Source organism: Haliotis asinina, chromosome 15 (assembly GCF_037392515.1).
Source record: "Haliotis asinina isolate JCU_RB_2024 chromosome 15, JCU_Hal_asi_v2, whole genome shotgun sequence".
Taxonomy (NCBI): domain Eukaryota; kingdom Metazoa; phylum Mollusca; class Gastropoda; order Lepetellida; family Haliotidae; genus Haliotis; species Haliotis asinina.
In genome coordinates this window covers 711,549-734,853 of record NC_090294.1, presented here as the reverse complement: position 1 = coordinate 734,853, position 23,305 = coordinate 711,549, and the positions used below count along the sequence as shown (strand labels likewise).

The 23,305-nt window shown below is 38.8% G+C and overlaps 2 protein-coding genes across 2 annotated transcripts; one reads left to right on the top strand and one right to left on the bottom strand.

The window, feature by feature from the left end:
* Positions 1-1,539: 1,539 nt before the first annotated feature.
* On the bottom strand, positions 1,540-23,054 carry LOC137266467 (protein FAM204A-like). The gene is made up of 7 exons (XM_067801969.1): positions 22,738-23,054; positions 22,450-22,543; positions 22,164-22,296; positions 21,136-21,334; positions 6,412-6,468; positions 3,655-3,704; positions 1,540-1,826 (listed from the first exon to the last, which is right to left on the bottom strand). Exons 1-7 carry the CDS (start codon positions 22,942-22,944, stop codon positions 1,784-1,786), a joined length of 783 nt encoding a protein of 260 aa, XP_067658070.1. The 5' UTR covers positions 22,945-23,054; the 3' UTR covers positions 1,540-1,783.
* On the top strand, positions 6,949-12,147 carry LOC137266002 (ankyrin repeat and SOCS box protein 1-like). Its single transcript, XM_067801500.1, has 2 exons — positions 6,949-7,092; positions 8,137-12,147. Exon 2 carries the CDS (start codon positions 8,158-8,160, stop codon positions 8,944-8,946), a length of 789 nt encoding a protein of 262 aa, XP_067657601.1. The 5' UTR covers positions 6,949-7,092; positions 8,137-8,157; the 3' UTR covers positions 8,947-12,147.
* Positions 23,055-23,305: the final 251 nt, after the last annotated feature.

Genomic DNA, 23,305 nt, shown 5'->3' with positions numbered 1-23,305 from the left:
TCTTTAGATACTTCTGGCCTGGCACTATAGTGAGGCCTGGTTCTTGTTTAGATACTTCTGATCTGGCACTATACTGAGGCCTGGTTCTTGTTTAGATATGTCAGACCTGGCACCATACTGAGGTCTGGTGCTCGTTTAGATACTACTGACCAGGTGCCGATTTCTTGAAACAAACTTAAGTCTGAGTTTTCATTCATAATTGAGAAAATGCATTTCACAGAATGAACTGAAACTGACATAAAACTATAGGAGTTTGGTGGATAGATTACTTAAGTTGTTTGGGCTTTAATGTTTCAAAAATGCAGTTGAGGTCAAAATTCAGCTGTTTCAAATTTGAGATTTGAGTAAAAGCTTAAGTTTGTTTCGAGAAATCGGGGCCTGGTGCTATACTGAGGCCTGGTTGTTGTTTAGATACTTTTGACCTGGCACTATATAGAGGGCTGGTTCATGCTTAGATACTTCTGATGTGACACTATGCAGAGGTGTGGTTCTTGTTTAGATACTTCTGATCTAGCACCATACTGAGGCCTGGCTTTTGTGTTGATAATTCAGTCCTGCCACTATGCAGAAGCCTGGTTCTTGTTTAGATACTTTAGTCTTAGCACTTTACAGAGGTCTGGTTCTTGTTTAGATACTTCTGATCTGGTCTGGTTCTTGTTTAAATACTTCAGTCCTAGCACTTTAAAGAGGTCTGGTTCTTGGTTAGATACTTCTGATCTGGTCTGGTTCTTGTTTAGATACTTCTGATCTGGTCTGGTTTTTGTTTAGATACTTCTGATCCGGCACTTTACAGAAGCTTGGTTCTTGTTTAGATACTTCAGTCCTGGCACTTTACAGAGGTCTGGTTCTTGTTTAGATACTTCAGTTCTGGCACTTTACAGAGGTCTGGTTCTTGTTTAGATACTTCTGACCTGGCCTGGTTTTTGTTTAGATACTTCAGTCCTGGCACTTTACAGAGGTCTGGTTCTTGTTTAGATACTTCAGTCCTGGCACTTTACAGAGGTCTGGTTCTTGTTTAGATACTTCTGACCTGGCCTGGTTTTTGTTTAGATACTTCAGTCCTGGCACTATACAGAGGTGTGGTTCTTTTTTAGATACCTCTGATCTGGCACTATGCAGAGGCATGGTTCTTGTTCAGATACTGCTGATCTGGCACTATACAGAGGCCTGTTTTTCGTTTAGATACTTTTGACCTGGCAGTATGCATGGACCTGGATGATATTCAGATACTCTTAGTTTAGACCTGACACTTCACTTCCTGTTATTACAAAACCTGGTGTCATTAGAGATAGTAAACGGGGAGCTAGCTGCAAAGCAGTAATTATTCTTATTCGCTTTTGCATTGTTACATAAATTTTGCAGACTTAAGGCAAGTTTTTCTACACAACTTAAGTATTCAAGCACTGTTTTCAAAAGACTGTGATCATAACCTTATTTTTCCCTGAAGGCTGTGAAATCTTGGAGGTTCTGTGTGTTTGTAAGAAAAACATCTTCCATCATCTACTCCTGGCATACTGTCAATATCACATAAAAAATATCTTTTCTTGTGCAGGTTCGTTTTTTTCCATATGTTTTATTTACAATTTCATCAAAGAAATAAACATATCCAGATCTAGAAAACACCATGTTAAATGTCAAATGTATTTTCTATTTATATGAAAAAATGGATTCATGAAAATCAATTGTCCAAAAAGAACCACAGATGAAGGTTTTACACGGTGATGAAGACAGGAAAATCTGCAATAGCAACAGATGTCTCAATCCCAGGATGCATTGCTTCTTCCTACATGTTTCCTTTTGTCTCCCAACGCTGTTTGTGTTCAAATCTGAAAACAGAAATATTCTTATGGAGTGGGTGGGTGGGTGGGTGGGTGAGTGAGTGACTGGGATTAAACCAGTCAGCCAGTCAGTTTAGCACTCAGCAATATTCTAGGTCTGTAAATAATCGAGTCTGGACCAGACAATCCAGTGATCAACAGCATGAGCATTTACCTGTGCAACTGGCAGCCTATAAAATGTGTCAACCAAGTCAGCGGATCTTACCAGCCTGTTTAGTCGTCTCCTACAACAGCATAGTCATCTCTTGTGGCAAGCATGGATCGCTGAAAGCCTATTCTACCCCAGACCTTCACAGGTCAAATATTCTTATGAAAATATTTTGCAGTTGAATCAGTGGATACAATTTTAGTTCTGATTTTGACATGCAAGCTAATCTTACCCTACAATTGTACAAGAAACTGATTCTTTTGTGTCCATTATTTATTAAACCATGGCTCTATACTTTGGAATACGTGTCTATACGTGTGCGTGTGCATGTGTCTAATAACGTGAAACTCTCCTTAGGTTTCAACCTAAATACTCTTTGAATTGTTATAATCAGTCTTTGGCTTTCCATTACTAGCAGTTCTTTCTGCTATAGTCAGCAGCCCAGGCTGATCAGGCAGGATAGTTGGTATTTTATGATGCATCGGTTGAAAACCCAATATCAACATTTCTTTAAAATAACGCTTACATGAGACATTTTGGCCAGCTAGAATGTCTGAAACCAACACCCAGAGCGTTTAAAGTATCTGCATATATACTGATGCATGGTTTCAACCTGCATACCACACCAGCATGTTGCAGTTAACCTGCAGGGCTGGTAGAGTTATTTCCCTTTATTAATTTTTTTTACTCACAAGTTCAGAATCAAGGGAATAATAATGACTAAAATACTAGTCTTGTTCCACACATTAACTGAGGACTTCTCTGTCCTCAGCGCTTTCATCAGTGTCTTCCATTCCAGCAATGAACATAAACTATTCTGTTTTCATTATTTTCAGCACAAGCTTCATTCTGCAAACACAAATGCAGGATTTGTAGTCTGTCTCACAGTCCCTGAACCATGTTATATTGCCTATGGTCAGCCTTCTCTGCAGTGCTAAAGCCTTAAGTGAAGCAAGTCTAGATATCCTCAGGTTCAGGAATCTGATCCCTGGTCTCCCTGGGGCTCCTTTTCAATTAAAATGGGTTTGTTTGTTACTATCAGAATTATATATATTAAGAAACTAAGCCTTAGTCTAGTCTTTTTCCTGTAAGTGTATTTTCTGTCTATGAAACATCCACTAAATGTTGTTAGCTCATGAGTGTGATGATACTTGTGGGGCAAGTGCATGTGACAACACATTGGTCTCTGCTGGTCAGTCAATGAAAGCACACAGGCCTCTGCTGGTCAGTTCATGAAATCACACAGGCCTCTGCTGGTCAGTGCATGAAATCACACAGGCCTCTGCTGGTCAGTGCATGAAATCACACAGGCCTCTGCTGGTCAGTGCATGAAATCACACAGGCCTCTGCTGGTCAGTCAATGAAAGCACACAGGCCTCTGCTGGTCAGTTCATGAAATCACACCGGCCTCTGCTGGTCAGTTCATGAAATCACACAGGCCTCTCCTGGTCAGTCAAAGAAATCACACAGACCTGTGATGGTCAGTCAGTGAAATCAAACAGACCTGTGATGGTCTTTCAGTGAACTCAGGTTTCTGTTGGTCAGTCAATGAAATCAGACATACTTCTGATGGTCTGTCAGTGAACTCAGGCTTCTGCTGGTTGGTCAGTGAAGTCAGACTGTGAATAATTCGAGTGTTTATCTACAAAGAGATCTATGACCACCTACCCCCAGTTTAACTTCTTCTTTTTCTTGGCTTTGGCTGTTTCATCCTCTTTCTGAAATGTACACAAATATTCTGTCAACTTGAAACATATATCAGTTGATGCATGTGTCACATGTACGTTTAATTTGTATTTGTAGCTGTGCTGTGGTCACCCAAGTAAAGTTGAATAGTCCAGTGGATAAAGTGTTCACTTGCCTCACACAGCATTTGGGTTTGATTGTCCCCATGGAGAATCACACTTACACTACTGTCAACAGTATTCCAGTTACATCACAACTTGTCAGCTTCAGTTAAAGAAATATATACACCTTAAACATAAACAGTTTAACATGAGCTGAGTGGCACATGTTCCCAGTCATAAAAACTATGTATACCATACAGCATGTGCAGTACGTGTTTGCCCTGTCCCTCCCACTGGTGTGCCCCCAACCCCTTCTCCTCCAAAGGTTCACATCACAACTTCAACAACTTTCTTCAGCAGTAGTCAGTATAAAAATAACTAATAGCATATATAGTTTGGTATAGGCTATTCCCTGACACATATCATGTATATTGTACTGACAGCCAGACTGTAAACGGGGGATATCACTTTCAACATCAGCTTTTTCTTACAAACCGAGAAATATAATTTGGACAAACTGGGATTCACCTCTTCACAATGAACAATCATGAGGTGATAATTTACACAGATATATTTACACAAATAATGGTATAAAAACCAATGTCACTTTTCAAAAAAGGTACAAGTTACATCCACACAGTTCAGAAATGCTTCTAAGTTAATACTATCCTGAGGTGCCAAGCACAATCTCAGGCACATCAGACAAAAGCCACGTCTACATAGTTTAAGATATTGCCTTAATCTGCAAGTCCCCATATTATATACCTTCTTGAATCTATGTCCCTGAGACATGGGCTTTTTCATATCGTTTATTATCTTATCATGGTGTGTATCCCTAAGCGATTACTGATCAACTAACATGTTGTAGTTATATTTTCCTTATATCTGAATTTTAATATGTCACTTGTTAAATTAATTTTTGAATAAATCATAACTCCACAACAGAACTGTCTTGTCTGCGCTAACTGGCCCATCACTGTGCACAGTGCCCTGACTGGCCCTATGTGTTATGATGTACTATGTGAGGAGAAATCAGATCAATTATTCAGATCACTTGGCTGCTAGGAGTGGATCAGGTCCTGATCTGCAGAACTTCACTCAACAAACAGTCGAGCTGTGTGGAGATGACTCACTGCCAAGAACAGTCAGCCAATGTGGGATGGACATGATTAACCTGACCTATGATAACACCACTGACAGTACAGTGGTACAACCAGTGAGAGTGGTACAACCAGTGAAGTGGTACAACCAGTGAGAGTGGTACAACCAGTGAGAGAGGTACAACCAGTGAGAGTGGTACAACCAGTGAGAGAGGTACAACTGGTGAGTGTGGTACAACCAGTGACAGTGGTACAACCAGTGACAGTGGTACAACCAGTGAGAGTGGTACAACCAGTGAGAGTGGTACAACCAGTGACAGTGGCACAACCAGTGAGAGTGGTACAACCAGTGAGAGTGGTACAACCAGTGAGAGAGGTACAAGTGGTGAGAGTTGTACAACCAGTGAGAGTGGTACAACAGGTGAGAGTGGTACAACCAGTGACAAAGGCACAACCGGTGAGAGTGATACAACCAGTGAGCATGGTACGTACAACCAGTGAGAATGTTTCAAGTGGTGACAGTGGTACACTCTGGAAGCGGCACAGCTGGTGAGAATGGTACCACCAGTGATGATGGTACAACCAGTGAGAGTGGTACAACAGGTGAGAGTGGTACAAATGTTGAGAGGGTTACAACCAGTAAGAGTGGTACAACTGGTGGTGGTACAGCCAGTGAGAGTGGTACAAATGTTGAGAGTCTTACAACCAGTGAGTGGTACAACAGGTGAGAGTGGTACAACCAGTGAGAGTGGTACAACTGGTGAGACTGGTACAACAGGTGAGAGCGGTACAAGAAGTGATAGTGGTACAAATGTTGAGAGTGTTACAACCAGTGAGAGTGCTACAACTGGTCGGAGAGGTACAACCAGTGTGAGTGGTACAACAGGTGAGAGTGGTACAACCAGTGAGAGCAGTATAACTGATGAGAGCGTTGCAGCAGGTGAGAGTGGTACAACAAGTAAGTGTGGTACAACCAGTCGGAGCAGTACAATTGGTGACAATGGTACACTCTGGAAGAGTGGCAGAGCTGGTGCGAATGGTACAACCAGTGATGGTGGTACAACCAGTGAGCATGGTACAACTGGTGAGAGTGTACAACCAGTGGGAGTGATACAACTGGTGAGTGAGGTACAACAGGTGAGAGTGGTACAACCAGTGGGAGTGATACAAGTGGTGAGAGTTCTACACTCCAGAAGAGTGGCACAACTGGTGACAGTGGTACATTCTGGAAGAAGGGCACAATTGGTGAGAATGGTACAACCAGTGATGGTGGTACAACTAGTGAGTCTGGTACAACTGGTGAGAGTGGTACAACAGGTGAGAGTGCTACAAATGGTGAGAGTGCTATAACTGGTGAGAGTGTACAACCAGTGGGAGATTGGTACAACTGGTGACAGTGTACAACCAGTGGGTGATTGGTACAACTGGTGAGCGTGGTACAACCAGTGGGAGTGGTACAACTGGTGATATAGATGATAATGTTGACAGACTTTCACAGGATAAACTACTTGATGTTCATGGACTCATCACAGACTCACCTGTTTGTCCTGTAGATAGTTTCTTGCATCAATTGCATCAGCAATTCTTTTTCCAAACTGAAAAATAACAATGAAAGTTATATATTTGTTTTACAAATCACAAGTTTAACAACAGTAAGTACAGTAAAACAAAACACATTTACACTCATAGCAAGAACAAATCATCTGTTCACTTGCTTGTTCAAGTACAAACATTAAGAGTAATTGCCCTTTTATAATGATACTTGGAAACATATTTCAATTTATCACTTTAACATTACTTCATCACATATTAAACATGTTAAGACAAAATTTATAATAACATACATCCAACAAGCTGAACAATGCAAAGATAAATTTGTGCTTAACACTGAAATTTGTTTGGGAAAGTGTAAATAGCTTTACTCCAAATCTTAAACATTCTAAAAAACCTATGATTATTTCTTAAATTAGAAAAACCTCTAACAGAAACAGTGACCAGAACAAGAGCTGGACTAGAAAACCATGCCCCATGTAAGTCCTCCATGAGTTGTCTCCCTTCCCCACCAGGTGTCAGTCAGTCCATGTGTGTGAGTGAATCATTACAGTGGTGTCTACTGCCGGACTCAACCACTGTGGAGGTGGCTGGCAGGGTGGTGCCCTCACCCATCAATATCCCCCACCCTGTGGCTAAGGAGGAGTCAAACACACAGGACACATGAGGTGAGCACAGAGTGATGAAGGGGGCTGGTGGGTGAGTCAGCAGGACATTTATCTGGCAAGTGTGTGTAGTTTTTTTTAGGGGAGTGAGTGTGTGAATGGAGAAGGGGGGAGAAGATAGGAAATGAGGAAGAGGCAGGGAGAGAGAAGGTATTTTTACTTGAAGTCAATACTATGACTGGGGTGAAGGAGTGGACACAGAGATAACTAAGAGAGGTGAAGGGTCATGCTTGTGTGGTACAAGGGGTGAGAACTAGACTGTCTCACAGTCCCAAAACAACATTATTTTCCCCTCTGGTTTGACCTTTCTGCAACGTTAAATCACTGAATGTAGCAGGGATAGAAATTCCCCAGGTTCTGAATTCCATTCTCAGGGGTGTCTTCTTTCCTTTAAAAGGAATTGTTTGTTTCTATCAAAAATATATACATTACATAACCAGAGACTAAATGTTTGTTTTGGTGAGAATAAGCAATCATATTTCCTTACACATCATCAGTGCATGTCTTGACATTTTAATCACTGGGATGAGAAAGCTCATTACAGCATCTTTAAAAAGACAACTGATGTATTTGATTCCTTTATTTTGAGCAATCTGTCATGTTCAAACTGTCCATCTCATTCATGCAGAAATGCAAACCAGGGAAAGAATGTGTGCAGTATTTATGCCTGAAATTCATGGGACAAATGATAAACTCACTGTTGAAGGCATCTGTGTAACATAGGTTCAGGTACGAGTGTTTGGTTATGCTACAGATAGGTTGTATGAAGGTCTTTGGGGACAGGAAGAAAATGTGAGGCTGGGTGTGGCTGACCTAATGTTAATTCACATCAGTTTAGTGGTTTGATATGATGACCTCAATCATTTCCTATTTCATAACTGAATGATACTCATGGCAGATACTCATAACATTCCCTCTCACACGAGTCAGTTTTGTGTTCTGTAAAATTTGTGATTATCCATGATTTCAAAGATTTGTTGGAAGTAAATGCTGTCCAAAGCCTTCTTAAAAGTTCTGCCTTCAGTTCTGTCGTTATTTCTTCTTCAGAAACAGATCTGCACAACCAAGATGGCTGACTTCTTCAGTTTCCTCCAGTCGACCTTGAGTCAGGAGAAACAGATGGAGGATGCTGTCAACAACAATGACATGGACCGTGTCTGCGAACTCATTAAAAACTACAAGATCAACAACAAGGTTCAGCAACAAGGGGGTAACACTGCTCTCCACCTTGCCTCTAGACTCGGACACAAGGAAATTGTAAAGAAGCTCCTTGAAGCAGGAGCCGATCCCATGTTGAAAAACGACTTTAATTTGACGCCTATTGACACTGCTGCAAGGAAGAGTCATCAGGACTGTCTCATACTTTTATTACGCTATGCGACAAACTTCCCAGCAATCAGTGTCATGTGGTTGCAGTCGGGCGGGTCCATGATACTCTGGAAAGAAGCCACGGATGTTGTCATGGGAACCCTGTTGTGTGCCACACCCAATTTTGGATCCACTCGGAGTAATACACAGAACAATTTATTTTTCCGACTGGTAGATACAAAAATGTTACACAGTTTGAAACTCCTAGTGATGACAGGGTACAAACTAACAAATGAACAGAAATTGAAACTTGAGTCATCGGATGAAAAGCAATTTCTTGAATGGCTGAAGTCATATCTATTCAAGCCTCAGTCATTACAGCATTACTGTCGCATTGCAATTCGAAGAGCTTTTGAGTCTCGATTCAACGTGTTCTATGGGTCAAGGTTTCTACCCCTGCCAGCATCACTGCGGGACTTTGTTTGTCTGGACAGTGAACTCCATTCCATGGAGAAGGAGGAGGAGAGCGCTAGTGCCAGTGCTTTGTAGACACATCTCAATCAACTCAACGTCTTTCAGTAAAGTGGTGTAATGGGCCAAAACAGATTGGTTGAAATCTTTGCCTCTTTCATCAAAATTAAATGTAATATTTTTTTTTCCACTGACCCAAAGGAATGCTTCTCTGTCTGAATGTCTGTGAAGTCTGATAACAAACATTAGAAAAATTACTTAAAAGCAGGTGAGTCAGAATGAGAGGCAACACTGTGATCACCCAACCATAAGTCCACAAATTTCTGATATTTATTTCATTGTAAGCTGTATTTACTCACTAGTTCAACAGGAAAACCAGACATTGCCTAGGGTGGGCCTGAAGGAGGACAATCAAAAATAGAAGAAACTGTGATACAAAGCAGCTAAATATTGGGCATGGCCGCATATTGGCTTCCGCTGTGGATGGTCTGTTGGGTACAATATCACACAAGTCTCGGCAGATACTTCACATTAGACAGGATGATCCCAGTCTAAACTGGAGCAGTGCATGTCATGTCAGTAATGAGATTGAAAAGTGATTGTTTATTTTGTTATATATTTCTTTGCAGTTGACTTTAAAGTATGTTGCAGTTTGTTACACTGTGTGTCAGTGATATCACATTTGTTATCTTTACACCAGTGCATAAACATGAAGCCTATTTCCATTTTGGAAAGGATTCCACTGTTCTGGTTCTTGAGGCCAAATGTGTGCAGGCACAGGGGAGGTAACTCATTAGTGTAGCTCAGGCTGATTAACCTGTGTTATGATTTAATTAAGAGATTTGTATTACAAAGTTACAAATTGAAAACGCTGATATGACTTGAATATCAAAATAAATATTTTTGCTTCCCTCATTCAGTATTAAATTCAAAGATTCGACTATACAGATGGAAGTAGATAGTCAATAAGTCTTGAAATTTAACAGTATGAAAAGCTTATCCCTGTGACCTGTGGTGTAGTGTATGTTCCACCATATCAATTCTTCTGAGTGTGTAGAGGCTTCTTTACTAGAAACACTGTTGGTAGTTGTCATATCAATATCCTGAATATCATTGTCATAGCAATTTCATGAATTTAGTTGTCATATCAATATCCTGAATATAGTTGTCTTCCATACAGACCCTGAAACAACTATTTCCAAGACAGCCCATGCAAGTTTAGAATATGTGGCAAGTCTAGATCTGCAAAGTCTCTGGACTCCTTTTCTTTACAGTTTGTGATTTTTATTTATTGACAGTATTTTCTGTAAAATATGTTTATTTCCAAGGCTATGCCATTAGTGTATTGTATTTCATCTAGCTACAGCAAACATACAACTTGGCTTGACAAGTATTTGTAGTCTTCAACTTTTTGATGATATATTGTTGAATCACTAATAATTAGCTGTGAACACTGACAAGTGGTTGCAATCCTTGCTGGACAAGGTGGACTCTCCTGTATGCTGGCTATGTACTCTATAGCGACCACACTGACTTGTGATGTATTGACGTAAAATGGACAATGTACAATGAAATCTGCATGGCATTATGATGTAAGAAATGTATGCAATATTCTTATTTTTACTTACTGTTGTATGTGGTAGGTATGGCATACATCCCTATCCCTAACCCTAACCCTGAAGTGAACCCTGGTTACAACTTGCATACAACCTGAACCCTAACCCTGAGGTAAACCCTGGATATAACTGGCATACATCCCTAACCCTGAGGTAAACCCTGGATATAACTGGCATACATCCCTATAAACCTTGAGGTAAACCCTGGATATAACTGGCATACATCCCTAACCCTGAGGTAAACCCTGGATATAACTGGCATACATCCCTAACCCTGAGGTAAACCCTGGATATAACTGGCATACATCCCTAACCCTGAGGTAAACCCTGGATATAACTGGCATACATCCCTAACCTTAACCCTGAAGTGAACCCTGGTTACAACTTGCATACAACCTGAACCCTAACCCTGAGGTAAACCTTGGATATAACTGGCATACATCCCTAACCCTGTGGTAAACCTTGGATATAACTGGCATACATCCCTAACCCTAACCCTGAAGTGAACCCTGGTTACAACTTGCATACAACCCGAACCCTAACCCTGAGGTGAACCCTGGATATAACTGGCATACATCCCAGGAAATTGGTGAAATGACATCATACTCACCAAACATCCTGTAGTGGTCAGAACATCTGTTGTCATGCCAATGTACCAGGTTTGATTCTGGATTTGTAAACTTTTTCTGGCATACATGTATTACTAAACATGGTAAAGACACTAAAACACCCTACTCACACACAGGGGATGCCTCGATTGACTGTTGCCTATAATTGTAGAAATACATTCTGTTTGTAATTGTAGAAATACATTCTGTCTCTTTCTGTTGAGTAATACCAAATATGCAATTGTGGTTGTAAAGAAAGGAAGTGAGTGAATCACTGTTTTGAATCATATCTCATATACAACACCTTGTGGTGTGCATTTATACACATGAACCTATTAGTTGTTGATGATATATGGTGTATATGTGTGATATATGTATTTTTGGTTCAATACTTGTTTGAATATTGTATTGTTGTTACAAGTGTTATGAATTTGCTACTGAATATTGTTATTCCTGAGTTCCACCATTGTCTGTTGTCTAGTTCAGCAATTGTTTGTTGTCAGTGTTTCATTAAATGTGACAATGGTTGAGCACTGAAGTAGAAAGACAATGAAAATGGAACTTTTTGAAGGCTGTTGTGAGATCGTTGTTATCTCCCTTTGACCTGTCTGTTATTATGGGCTTGCAGGGTTTAGCATATAGTCAGGAAGCAGGAAGAGTTTTAGTAAGAGATGAATGATATTTACCAGTGATGTGGTGTCATAGAAGATCATTTACTGAAACAGCACTTACCTCATCCTTCAATACATGCCAGGTAGCTAGTTTAGCAATAACTGTTTATCCAGAGAAATAGTCTTGCACAGGAGACTCATAAAGAAGACTAGGATTTGGCCATAAACTATGTACAGTCCCATAATAGATAATCAGTGATTGAATCACTGACCTCTTTTGGATATTACAGTGTACCTGTAAATAATACTGAACAACCTAGGTAGCTGCATTTTGCGTGTCTACCTGAACAATATGCCATGTATTTTACCAGTTTTATTGTAGATGTTGATACCTATTGGAATTACCCTAGTTAAAATACCTGACAATATTAATAAAGAAAAAAATAACAATCCACTGAAATTTCAAAATACATCTAGAGCAGTAGGTGTTTCTAATGTGTTAAGCAAATTTTACTTTAACTTGTCCCTAAATATATACTACCCATCAAAAGTTTAGACTAACTAGTGCAAATGTAGCCACTTACTTCAGTTCACTGTACTAACCTAGATTTTGCAAAATAATTCATGCTGTATAAAGGTACTGTTTATACGTAAACAGATGCATTGTAAAACCAATTTGTAACATTGAAAATATTATTGTCATACGTTCAATATATTTATGAAAATCGGTGAAAAATGGCGAATTCTTATCAAAACCCTACAAAAACACAGCTGTTCACATGCATGAAATTTGCACAAGCTTTTCAGCAATTAGATGCATGATCCTTGTGCAATTAATCTGCATAGGGTTTGCAGTTGTTTCCCCAAGTTAGTGGAGAAATTCATCTTTGTTGTAACCATATGTACATCAGAACAATAAGTGAGAATTTTAATAACAAATAAACTCATATTGCTTGTACTCTTTTAACCATTACATATGGAAGACTAGTGGTTAGTTTTAAGTGAAACACCAATTTGTTTCTTACAAAGTGCTTGGTTAATTAATACAGAGTGATTAAAAGTTGCCAGAAAGTCACCTCCTTCACTCTCGCCTGCCAATGAAACCACAGACAGGTTATATAACTTTGTCACCAGAGCCCTGCAGTGACGTCATATGAGGAAGGATTTTCAGTTAGTTGTACATGTATATTAAATGTGTAATACATTCGTCGACTTGTTGATTTCTCGACATCAACAAAGACATGCCAAATCGTTAGGTTGCTGTCAAATGTTCTCAGGTTTTGGGTGATGGTGTCACCATGCACAGATTTCCACAGACCCATTTGTTCGTGCTAAATATGTTGTTTTTTAATGTGCAGCGAGCGTTGTGGAAGCCTGTATGTATCAAATTGGGTTGTTGGATACCTACTTTCAAATTGATGATGCTATCAAGATTTGTTTTCACTGAGTTAAATTCAACATAAAAAATCAAACTACTTACTAATAAACGAGTGATAACCAAAAGGATTTTGCATAACGCAACTTGTAGCATAAGGATTTCTTCCTCTGAAGCGATCGAGGTTTTGGTCGAAGTGACTATAATATTGTATGTAGTATTATATTGACACCCACTTCACTTCCAAGGGTGAAACTTTTATATTATAAGCAATGTCATGCAAAATCTTATTGTCTATCAATCAAATGCATATTTTAGTACCAGAAGAAAGTAGTTTAGATTTTGTAACTAAGTGAAAACAATCCTAAACAGCATTAGTTTTCAGACTGTGGATGTTCGTGACTTCTTCAAATCGTGGCGTCACGGTCCAAAGTCAGTTTGAGAATCAATTAGATTATGGTTTGTTTTGTTAAAAGATCAAAACTACCTCCTACTCATAGTTGAATATGTAAATATATTGACAGAATCGTCTATTAAATCAAGTTGTATCTAGGAAAATAAGCAAAGCAGGTGACAAAACTAAATGGCAGTAGATTGTGAAAACATAGAGCTTTCATTTTTCAAAACAACCGTCATGATTACAGGTTTGGATTAACCTATAAACAAGATAAATCTACCCCCGGAATGTACATGAATACTACACCAACCCTCATACTACATCACAGAGGCGCACCTTTTATTGGTTGAAATTTCGTTTGTGTGTGAGAAATATGCACTGTTGTCAAAAAAGGTTGATTTAACGTAATTAAATGTCGAAATGAGTAGTTTTAATGACACGGTTTCATTTATAACGATGTCAATAAATAATTTATGTAATTGTAGCCCCCAACAGTATATGTGATCTTTAAGTGAGTCTAAACTCTTGATGGGTAGTATATAAAAAAGTTAAATGAAGTTTGGGAAGGCTTTTGATGTCAGATATATCAACCTGAGTCAACACAAGTGAGTGAACATTTCTAAATGCTGCATCAGCAATTTTACTACTATCCCCAGGTAAGGGTCAACACAAGATTTCATAAATTATGTTTAACATGATGTGACACATGATAAACAGTTAAAACAAAGTCTTCATAGCCATAGGTACAACTATCAAACGTAATGATGCCATTTGATTGTGATGTCACAGAAGCCAATGTCACAGAAGCCGATGTCACAATGTTCTGTAAAGCATCTTCATGCTGCTTCATGTCAATGCTGGTGTTAATGCCCCTAGTATTTCTTCAAATACTTTCCAAATATGGTGATTTGTAGCTGCAGGGTATATGGATGTGATAAACTCGTTTTTTGATTGTGTTCTCAGGATAAAGCGTGTCTGTGAGTATCAAGAGAAGATGTACCATGTTTGGAGATTGATCATGTTGCAAATGAATGTCATGCCATTTGTCATTAAAACCTTTAAATACACAGAAGTGTTGCTGTTTCTGTCATTGAGGACGTGAATGTGTTTAGGTGAAGAGAGAGGGAAGGTTGTTTGTCACAGCAGACTGACCACTGAATTCAGCAAATTGAAGAGGCAACCTACTGTAAGCCTGGTGCCCATAAAGTAACAAGTCATTGAATGCTGTGGACCGAGCTTAACCACAGGGTGACAAGCAAATCTGACTGAGCTACCTACAGGATGACAAGAATTAATTTGGGTTTCACAAAGACACATGGTTTCTGTAACAGTTAGTATTTCTGAGTGAGGGAGGGAGGGAGGGAGGTGATGCAGGCCTACATTGGTCGGAAAGTCCACTGAGTGAGTGAGTGAGTGATGGTATACTTTCTTAAGTCAAATCTGCTAAGTGAGTGCATGAGTGATTTCAGTTTTACACCATGCTCAGCATTATTCCAGTTATAATTGAGCCTGGACCCAACAATCCAGTGATCAACACCATCAGCATCGATCTTCCTCTGCTAAGAATGAAACAGACATGACAAAGCCTCTGAGAAGAGATTTCACATGAATAATGCAGGTGAAGACAACTATCACAGCTAAGTGGGGAGTTCCTGAAGCTATTTCTACCCCTCCATCTTAAGAACTTTATGTGCTATGAATGTAGGTGATGGTCATCAGTAGTGGACATAGCCTGTACAGGAGACAGTCTCCCATTACATGTACAAGTGACTACCTGAGTGGGGGGCACTGCTGGTCATGAGGGCACGTAGTCATAGTTAGACAAACCAGATTACACTACAGTGTTTAATCCTGGCAATTGTCAACAACTAAACATCAGATCCATGTGGTCAAAGACAAACTTCTCATCCATTATCACCACCCACTGATTCCAGCAAGCAATCCTGGCAGGCAAACAGTGCAGTTAATCCTCCTTATGCAATACTTCCATTGTATACATCACTCAACTTTGTCAAGACAAAATAGCAGATTCCTCCATCTTAATGGGGCACTGATGCTGAGTGAATAATGTTTCTCGCCAATGGTCTAATTACGAAACCAAGCTGGAAATTGGTCAGAATCCACTCCCTTGACCATGATGGACAAAGGGACTGGGCTTCTGTCCACATTAGCAGAATTTCTTCACCCTAAACAGTCAGGAGGCCGGATGCCATTCATATGCCATTATTTAAAAATATCCATGGTATTCCTTGTCTGATTGTAACAAAATGTCCCAGCAGTGTAGTTTTTTCTGATGCTTGGATGGTATAGTGACTGATCCAATCTGATCCTATTTCTGTGCTTTTTACCTCGATATTTAATTATGTCATGTGAAAATATCATGTCTACAAGCACATAGGAAGCCATTTGTTTCATATAAGTCTGAAAGATTGCAAAGCTTTATATTTAGACAGTTTTGAGAGTTGGCCCAGCTGTCAAAAATCATACCTAAATTTTGGTAGCTATGGTAGCTACCCTGGCTTATTATCTATGCTAATAAAAGCACACAGTTGATTTATTTGAATTCGTAATCTAAAAACAACGACTTTGCCATTGGTAGAGAAATCTGAAAATTTTCTTGTGAAAAAAAAAATGATTACCCCTATTTACCCAAGTACACAGCAAATGCCTGTATGTATTTCTTATGTAACAAAGAAGTTCCGTTGGTATCCTCAAAACAGTTTCGGCCCATAAGTGTTTTCAGGCTGCATGTGACACAGAGATTACATCTTCCTTGCTGTAACTCGCGTTTAATGGTATAAACCTACACATGTTATTTGTCATCATTCACTTGATGATCAGTTAATGAATTTATAACAGGTTTAATTAGTAGTGACACCACTCAGATTACTCGATAAAGGTGTTCCCATTTGGCATTTCTCCTGTATGGAGTAAATACTCAACATTATTAATTAAGGTCTGATGTGGCAAAAGTACTACATGTTATGTAATATGTGCATGTAAGGGTTTCTCAGCTGAGTTAGAAAACCAAACATCGATCTAAGGATTAACCGATAACACACTGATTGATTAAATACTTCTATACTCTACAGCAGATTTGTCAAAACACAGTGTGTGTAGATATACTAATCTATCCTGACTACACCCTGTCGGAAAGTGCGAGTGTAAAAACAACATCACTCCTTCAAAGAATTAACCACCATTGCGTTGACTGATTGTTCGTTATTGGTTAACTAAATTACTTAGAATGGCGGACATCATACAGTCAGTTGCCAGGTGTGCTATCTTGGGTGACCAATAAGAGGTTTATCAGGTTTCCAAAATTGTGAAAGACCTGAAACAACGTGTCACTTTTCGCAAATTAGACTGTTGTAAGACACATGACACAAAGCAGGCTTATTTGCCAGCTGCAGATGAATGGAATATCGTTCTTTTATGTGGATATTGATGGACACATTCCTGAACAAGGTAGTAGCCTGACATTGTTGCTATAAAATTAGTCTGTTTTACATTCATTATTTGCATTATTTGCATTAATTTATTTATTGTAGCATTCAGCAGAATCTACATGACAGACAACACACACTAGATCGCGCATAGGGCGTGTGTGAATTAGGATCCACATTGGCAGTCTATACAATGTTTAGAGGTCACATATACTCTAATAGGGTACAAATGCAAAATCACTTGCTGACATCGTTATAAACGAAAACCCCATCATTAAAACTGCTTATTTCAATCTTTAATTACCTTAAATCGACCTTTTTGTCAACAGTGCACAATTCTCAACCGCAAACGAAATTTCAACCAATCAGAGCGGCACGTCTCCATGACGTAACAGTAGGTAAAGAAATGAGGGTCTGTACAGAATTCATCTACATTTCACGGGGTAAATTATTTTGTTTACAGGTTTGTACAAACCTGAGATCATGAAAGCTGTTGTGAAAAATGAAAGCTATATGTTCTCACAATCTACTATGACTTAGTTTTGTCTCCTGCTTTGCCTAGTTTTTGAGTTACAACAATTGTTTTCATAGACGATTCTGTCAAAATTACTTGGTGTCGCTAGGTTGTAATCTGTGTTAGGTGGTATAAACCTACACGTTATTTGTCATCATTCACTTGATGCTCAGTTAATAAATTTATAACAGGTATAATTAGTGGTAACGCCACTTAGAGTACCTGACAAAGGCCCCCATTTGGCATTTCTTGTGTCTGGATCAATCACAGGATTAACCGATAACACACTGATTGATTAATTAGTTTTATGCGGATTTAAATGGGGAATTTGTCAAAAAGTAGTGTTTATGTACGTACATTTACTAATCTATACTGAATACACTCTGTCATTTCTGTGTCTATGTAAAAACAACACCTGTCTTTCAAAGGATTAACTGCCAATACATTGATTGACTATTGGGTAACTAATCACTTTTTAAAAGAATGACGCACATTATCCAATTAGTTGCCAGGTGTGCTATCTTGGGTGACCAATGAGACTATACAGCAATGTGAAAAACCTGAAACGATACATTTCCTATTTTCGATTGTTGAAAGACACATCACTCTGCCGATGATTTATATATCACTCATTTTTGTGGATACATTCCTTGAGCAAGGAAAGAGCCTGACATTCCTCCAATAACTTTAATTTGTTTTAATTTTAATATTTGCATTTTGTTTTTATTAAGTTGACGCCGTCTGTTCCAAATGCATTCCCGTGCTTCAAATATTCAATAACACCCAGAAATTGGCCAATGTTTCTCCTAAGTATTTTCACTTCGACCCCAACCTCACTTGTGTTACGTTACAAGTTATGTCATGCAAACTCCTTTCGGCCATGATTCAAATACATATTCAACTACTAGCAGAAAGTAGTTTGGATTTTCTAACTTGATGAAAACAAATCATAATTGCAATAATTCAAATGGACTTTAGTTTGTGACTTCACGATTTTCAAAAATGGCGGCGCCTTGTCTGAGAATGAATGCTATTTAAGTTTGTTTTCACAGACTTACAAAATCAAAATTACTTTCTACTGGTAGTAAAATATGTATTTTATTGATGGACAATAGGATTTTGCATGACATTGCTTATAACATAACAATTTCATTCTTGGAAGCGAGATGGAGGGCAAGATAATTAGCAATATTAATGTCACTTCGACCCCCACCTTGCTTCCATGGTAGAAATCGTTATGTTACAAGTTGTGACATGCAAAATCCTTTTGGCCATGATTCAAATACACATTTAACTACTAGTAGAAAGTAGTTTGGATTTTCTAACTTAATGAAAACAAACCATAATCTCAATAATTCTAACCGACTTTTAGACAGTGCCACTTTCAAAAATGGCAGCGCCCTGTCTGAAGATAAATGCTATTTAAGTTTCTTTTCACCGACTTATAAAATCAAAATTATTTTTCACTGGTAGTAAAATATGTATTTTATTGATGGACATTAGGATTTTACATGACATTGATTATAAAATAACAATTTCACTCTTCGAGTAAATCGAGGTGGGGGCAGATATAATATTATTTACGATAATATTGGCACTTTGACAACAACCTTGCGTCCAAGGAAGAAAGCGTTATATTCATGCAAAATCCTTTTGATCAGCAATGTGTAGTAAGCAGTCTTTATTTTATAAACTCGATGAAACTTGAACTCCTATTTTCTATCCAGGAAGCGTGGTAGGGGCGAACCATCCGATTTAGTATATACCACATGCTTCCACACGCTCGCTTCGCACACACAAACAACCAATTTAAGCACAAACTACTGTGCATAGTGACACCATCAACCGACCCCAAGGAGCAATTGACGGCAACACAACAATTTGGCATGTCTTTGGTGACTTCGAGAAATCAGCAAAATGAAGAGCTTGCTACACATTTTCTATACAATTAATTGGAAATCGTTCCTTCTGTTACGTCACGTCCGGTTCTCTGGCGACAGTGTTACATAACCGTGTCTGTTGTTTCGTTTGCGGGCGAGAGAGAAGCAGACAGCTTTTTAGCAACTTTTAAGCGCTTGGTATTAATTAACCACAAGGGTTTTTTTTTAAAAAAATGGTGTTTCATTTATGACAAACCAGAAGTCTTTCATATGCAGTGATAAAAAGAGTACCAAAAAATTGAATTTAGTGTTCCTTTAAATGTTACAGTCATGTTAGAAATACTGTAGAATACTTTTATAATGAACATGGATATAACAAACTGATGGCTATAGCGAACTGTTTTAAAAGTCCCGAATAAACCACTATATGTTATCATATAAAAAAGTTGTGAATAACGAATTCTCTATAACGAACTTACCGGCTATAGCAAACTGATTTGCAATCCCCGCGTGTCCCAGGTAACACTAATTAACGGTGTGAATAAGGAACTCAATCAGTGTCATTGCCAGTTAGCGATGCTCACTTTGAAATCCTCGACAGTTCCAGTTAACACTTCTTAATGGTGTGAATAGTCAATTGAGCAAATTCAATCAGTGTCAATTAGCGGCGTTCACTTTGAAATCTGACCAATAAGTTAGACATCAATGGCTAACACTTTTGTGTACAAAACACACTCCAGTTTTTACACCCATGTGAAGTTGTAGTTTGCATTATTAACCAATCAGATTGTCGGAGGCCGTAAAGCCCGTAGCTGACGACCTAGTTTTGTATACATCCGGCACAGCAACTCGGTCTTTGGTGATTTAATAGAAAACGACAAGTGCATCCCCTCAAAAGGCCTGTGTATATGCCTCCCACACACATCAGAATTGTGGACAGAAGCTTTTGATACTCGTGAGACTTTTAAAATACGATATATTCAATGACAAGTGCGTAGTGACGAGTGACCTGTGTAAGATTATTGACTTTGCAGTGAAAAGAATGTAATATGAATGAATGTACGAATAAACTGAGTAGGAATGTGTTGTACTGTATGGTGTGTTTACTGTTCTTTCAATGGATTTTTCGTGAATAGCGAACTACGGATATAACAAACTAATTTCAGTGGTCCCCTGTAGTTCGTTATAAAAGTATTTTACTGTATAGTATAAGTATAAGCTGACCGTGTGTTTTTTTATTAATTTTCAAAACCATACAAATATGACAATAAACTAATTAGGGTTATGAGACAAAATATAAAGACGTACACAGGCTTCGGTATTTTTCTGTCCTAGTAGTTTTTAACCATTTCTACCACTGGCAGATGATTCACCTTCAAAGTGTTTCATTTGTTTTCATAATCATGATAATACATCTGTCATGAAGTAAAAATGACTTCATCTTAGTTGATCTGTCTATAATTAAACTCTCAAATGCACATACTGGCTGCACAGCAGGGGTCACGAACCAGTCACGAAGTCAGGGATATCATCCGGGTACTCATGGGAGAAAAACAATAACAAAAGAAACGAGTCCACGGAAATTGCTCCACATCAGTGCCCCTTTAAATCATACCTTTGTCCTGCGTTTGTTTATATTACCAATTTAATGATATTAGTCATTATGTTTATGGTATTGAACCCAGGGTAAATAGATCCACATGTGTGATGCATTTGGGTCTTATTTCATCCCTTTGTTTGCCTACTTGGAAAACTCGACACATTCTGGACAACAGTGGGATAACAAGGTTTCTCTGAACATGCACATCCGAGCAACAAACCTCACGCGTGGAAAGACGATCACTGAGCTGTTCTGCTTCCTCAAAGTCTCCATCAGCGATGGCTGCATCGACATTCTTCTCCAGCTGAGTCTTGGGTGCGTGTTTCCCACGGTCCACGCCTTTCAGATGGTCATTGACAGTCAGAAACTGTCGCAGCTCCTGCCACTCTGTGTTGCTGGTTGATTCGGAAGGAGCATCACTAAAACAGCAAGGTTACCATGGTTACAGATATATGACACCAACCTGTAAATACTTGAGGAACAAAGACACCAGTAGTTTATGTCATACACTTCCGAAAAGTAACAAAGGCAGTATTATGTTTTACCCTGTACCTGTTACTAAAATCAAAAGTGGTTTGGTGTCAAGAATCAATAGCTGCACCAATAGACACAACTAACTTCTCTTTGAATTACAACCACTGGATGCCCATCCCTGACAAATACAGGTAGTACATGGATTTTGTTAAATAGTACAAAATAATTTACATTCACGATGAATGCAACAAGTACAAATATCATGGAGTAACCAAATCATGCCAAATAAAAAACATATGCTGGACAAACATACTTTTTAAAGGTGACAACAGTATCATTTTTTTTCTGTACTTCTTGCTAAAAATGAGTAAAATGAAAAGTGATAAGGACGTAGGAATCCTTAGTCCCCTCAACCATGCCAACAGACACAGCTCACAACCAGCTCACAGCGAACTCACTGAACTCACTCACTGTTGTATAGTTGATTGTACTGCTGATTGAATCAAGCAGGTAACTTTTGTAAGTTAAGTGAAAGTGGTTAGCAGCTGGGAAAACATTTACTGTATCAATATTTGTTAAAATAGTTAATTGTTGTTAGTGACTTGATGTGAAATCTGTCTGAAATGAATTCTGTGTAGATATTCATGTAACACCATACTGATTTCAGTCCTGTCACACCTCCACCCTCCATCAAGTGTTTTGCCAACAGTTCAACCCACCACTCTAGTTGTGAATCCACAAACTCCAAAAGCACATTTCTAGGACTATCAGTACCTTGGCTTGTCTTCAGTTTTCCTCTTTCTGTTTGACTGCGTTCTCTCAGGATTTCTCATAACTGGTGGCCCAAGACGTACATCATGTTCTCGCAAAATATCGAGATCATCCGGGTTGGTTATTTCCTCCTGAACTGGGAAATAAAACTAAAACCTTTACCATATTTACAAACATCTGGTGCATGAGCTGATGACATCACTTTTAATAGCATAGCAACAATAAACATTGTACTAATGTCGAATTCTGTTCTTAAAGTTGTACACACAAAGTCCAAACTCTTCAGTACCTTTAGCAAGTGTTTCTCTCTGAAGATGTTTGATCCTCCTCTCTGTTGATCGTTTAGTGGCTTCGTCAGTTCTTTTCTGCAAAACTTTAAACTTCTGTTGAAACAGAAAGACATTATTTAGACAGATCCCCGACATTTTATGATTCTATGCCAAAGAACAGACTCGTTTTTGAAACTGAAAGCAACTCTAACCCTAGCCCTTCATACAACACTAAGAACATTTTGACATTTCCGACGGGGTTTACGGGTCGAACTCTGACCGCAGTGACGAATGAATAAAATATTCACCCCCCACAAGCGCTGAGAAACATTCTTTGGTTTGCCTTGGCGATCTTCTATCCTCAAACAAGATTCTGCTTGGGTATCGGCTTGTTCACTCTTCAGACAGTTGTCATTCTTTTCACAGTTCGTTTCAGCAAACGCTGTATCTTCGTCTAACCTATTTGATACAGATTCGCCGTAAAGATCACTAGGGGCAGGTACATTTGCATACATAGTTCTTGTGTCAGTGTTGTCAGAAGAGACACAGAATCAAGGATTGTTATTGTTTTGAAAACATGACGACCATGGGCGCCGCCATTTTGACTCCTGGCACATCACGTGACAGGTAAATGTAAAATATAAACTGTATGATGGAAACGCGTTTATTTATCAATAAATCAACCACATTTTAATCTTACTAAATGTACAGGATACTTTGCTTTGACATTTGGCGTATTTATTTATTTAAAACGGTTCTCTAGTATACCATTATATTCTCTGCATGTCGTAGTTCGTTTTAGAAGTCTGTAGATGTAATGACAGTCTGATTTGAACAACGAAAGTATGTTGGAAATCTGGGAAGATAGAACTGAAC

What these genes read in the sequence shown, in the direction of transcription:
- LOC137266002 (XM_067801500.1), top strand. Translation starts at nt 8,158, where the DNA reads ATGGCTGACTTCTTCAGTTTCCTCCAGTCGACCTTGAGTCAGGAGAAA.
- LOC137266467 (XM_067801969.1), bottom strand. Translation starts at nt 22,944, where the DNA reads ATGTATGCAAATGTACCTGCCCCTAGTGATCTTTACGGCGAATCTGTA. An exon ending in TTTCTCAGCGCTTGTGGGGG is followed by an intron (nt 22,544 to 22,737) that starts GTGAATATTTTA and finishes CTGTTTCAACAG; the next exon opens with AAGTTTAAAGTTTTGCAGAA. An exon ending in ATCGTCTTTCCACGCGTGAG is followed by an intron (nt 6,469 to 21,135) that starts GTTTGTTGCTCG and finishes GTTATTTTTCAG; the next exon opens with TTTGGAAAAAGAATTGCTGA.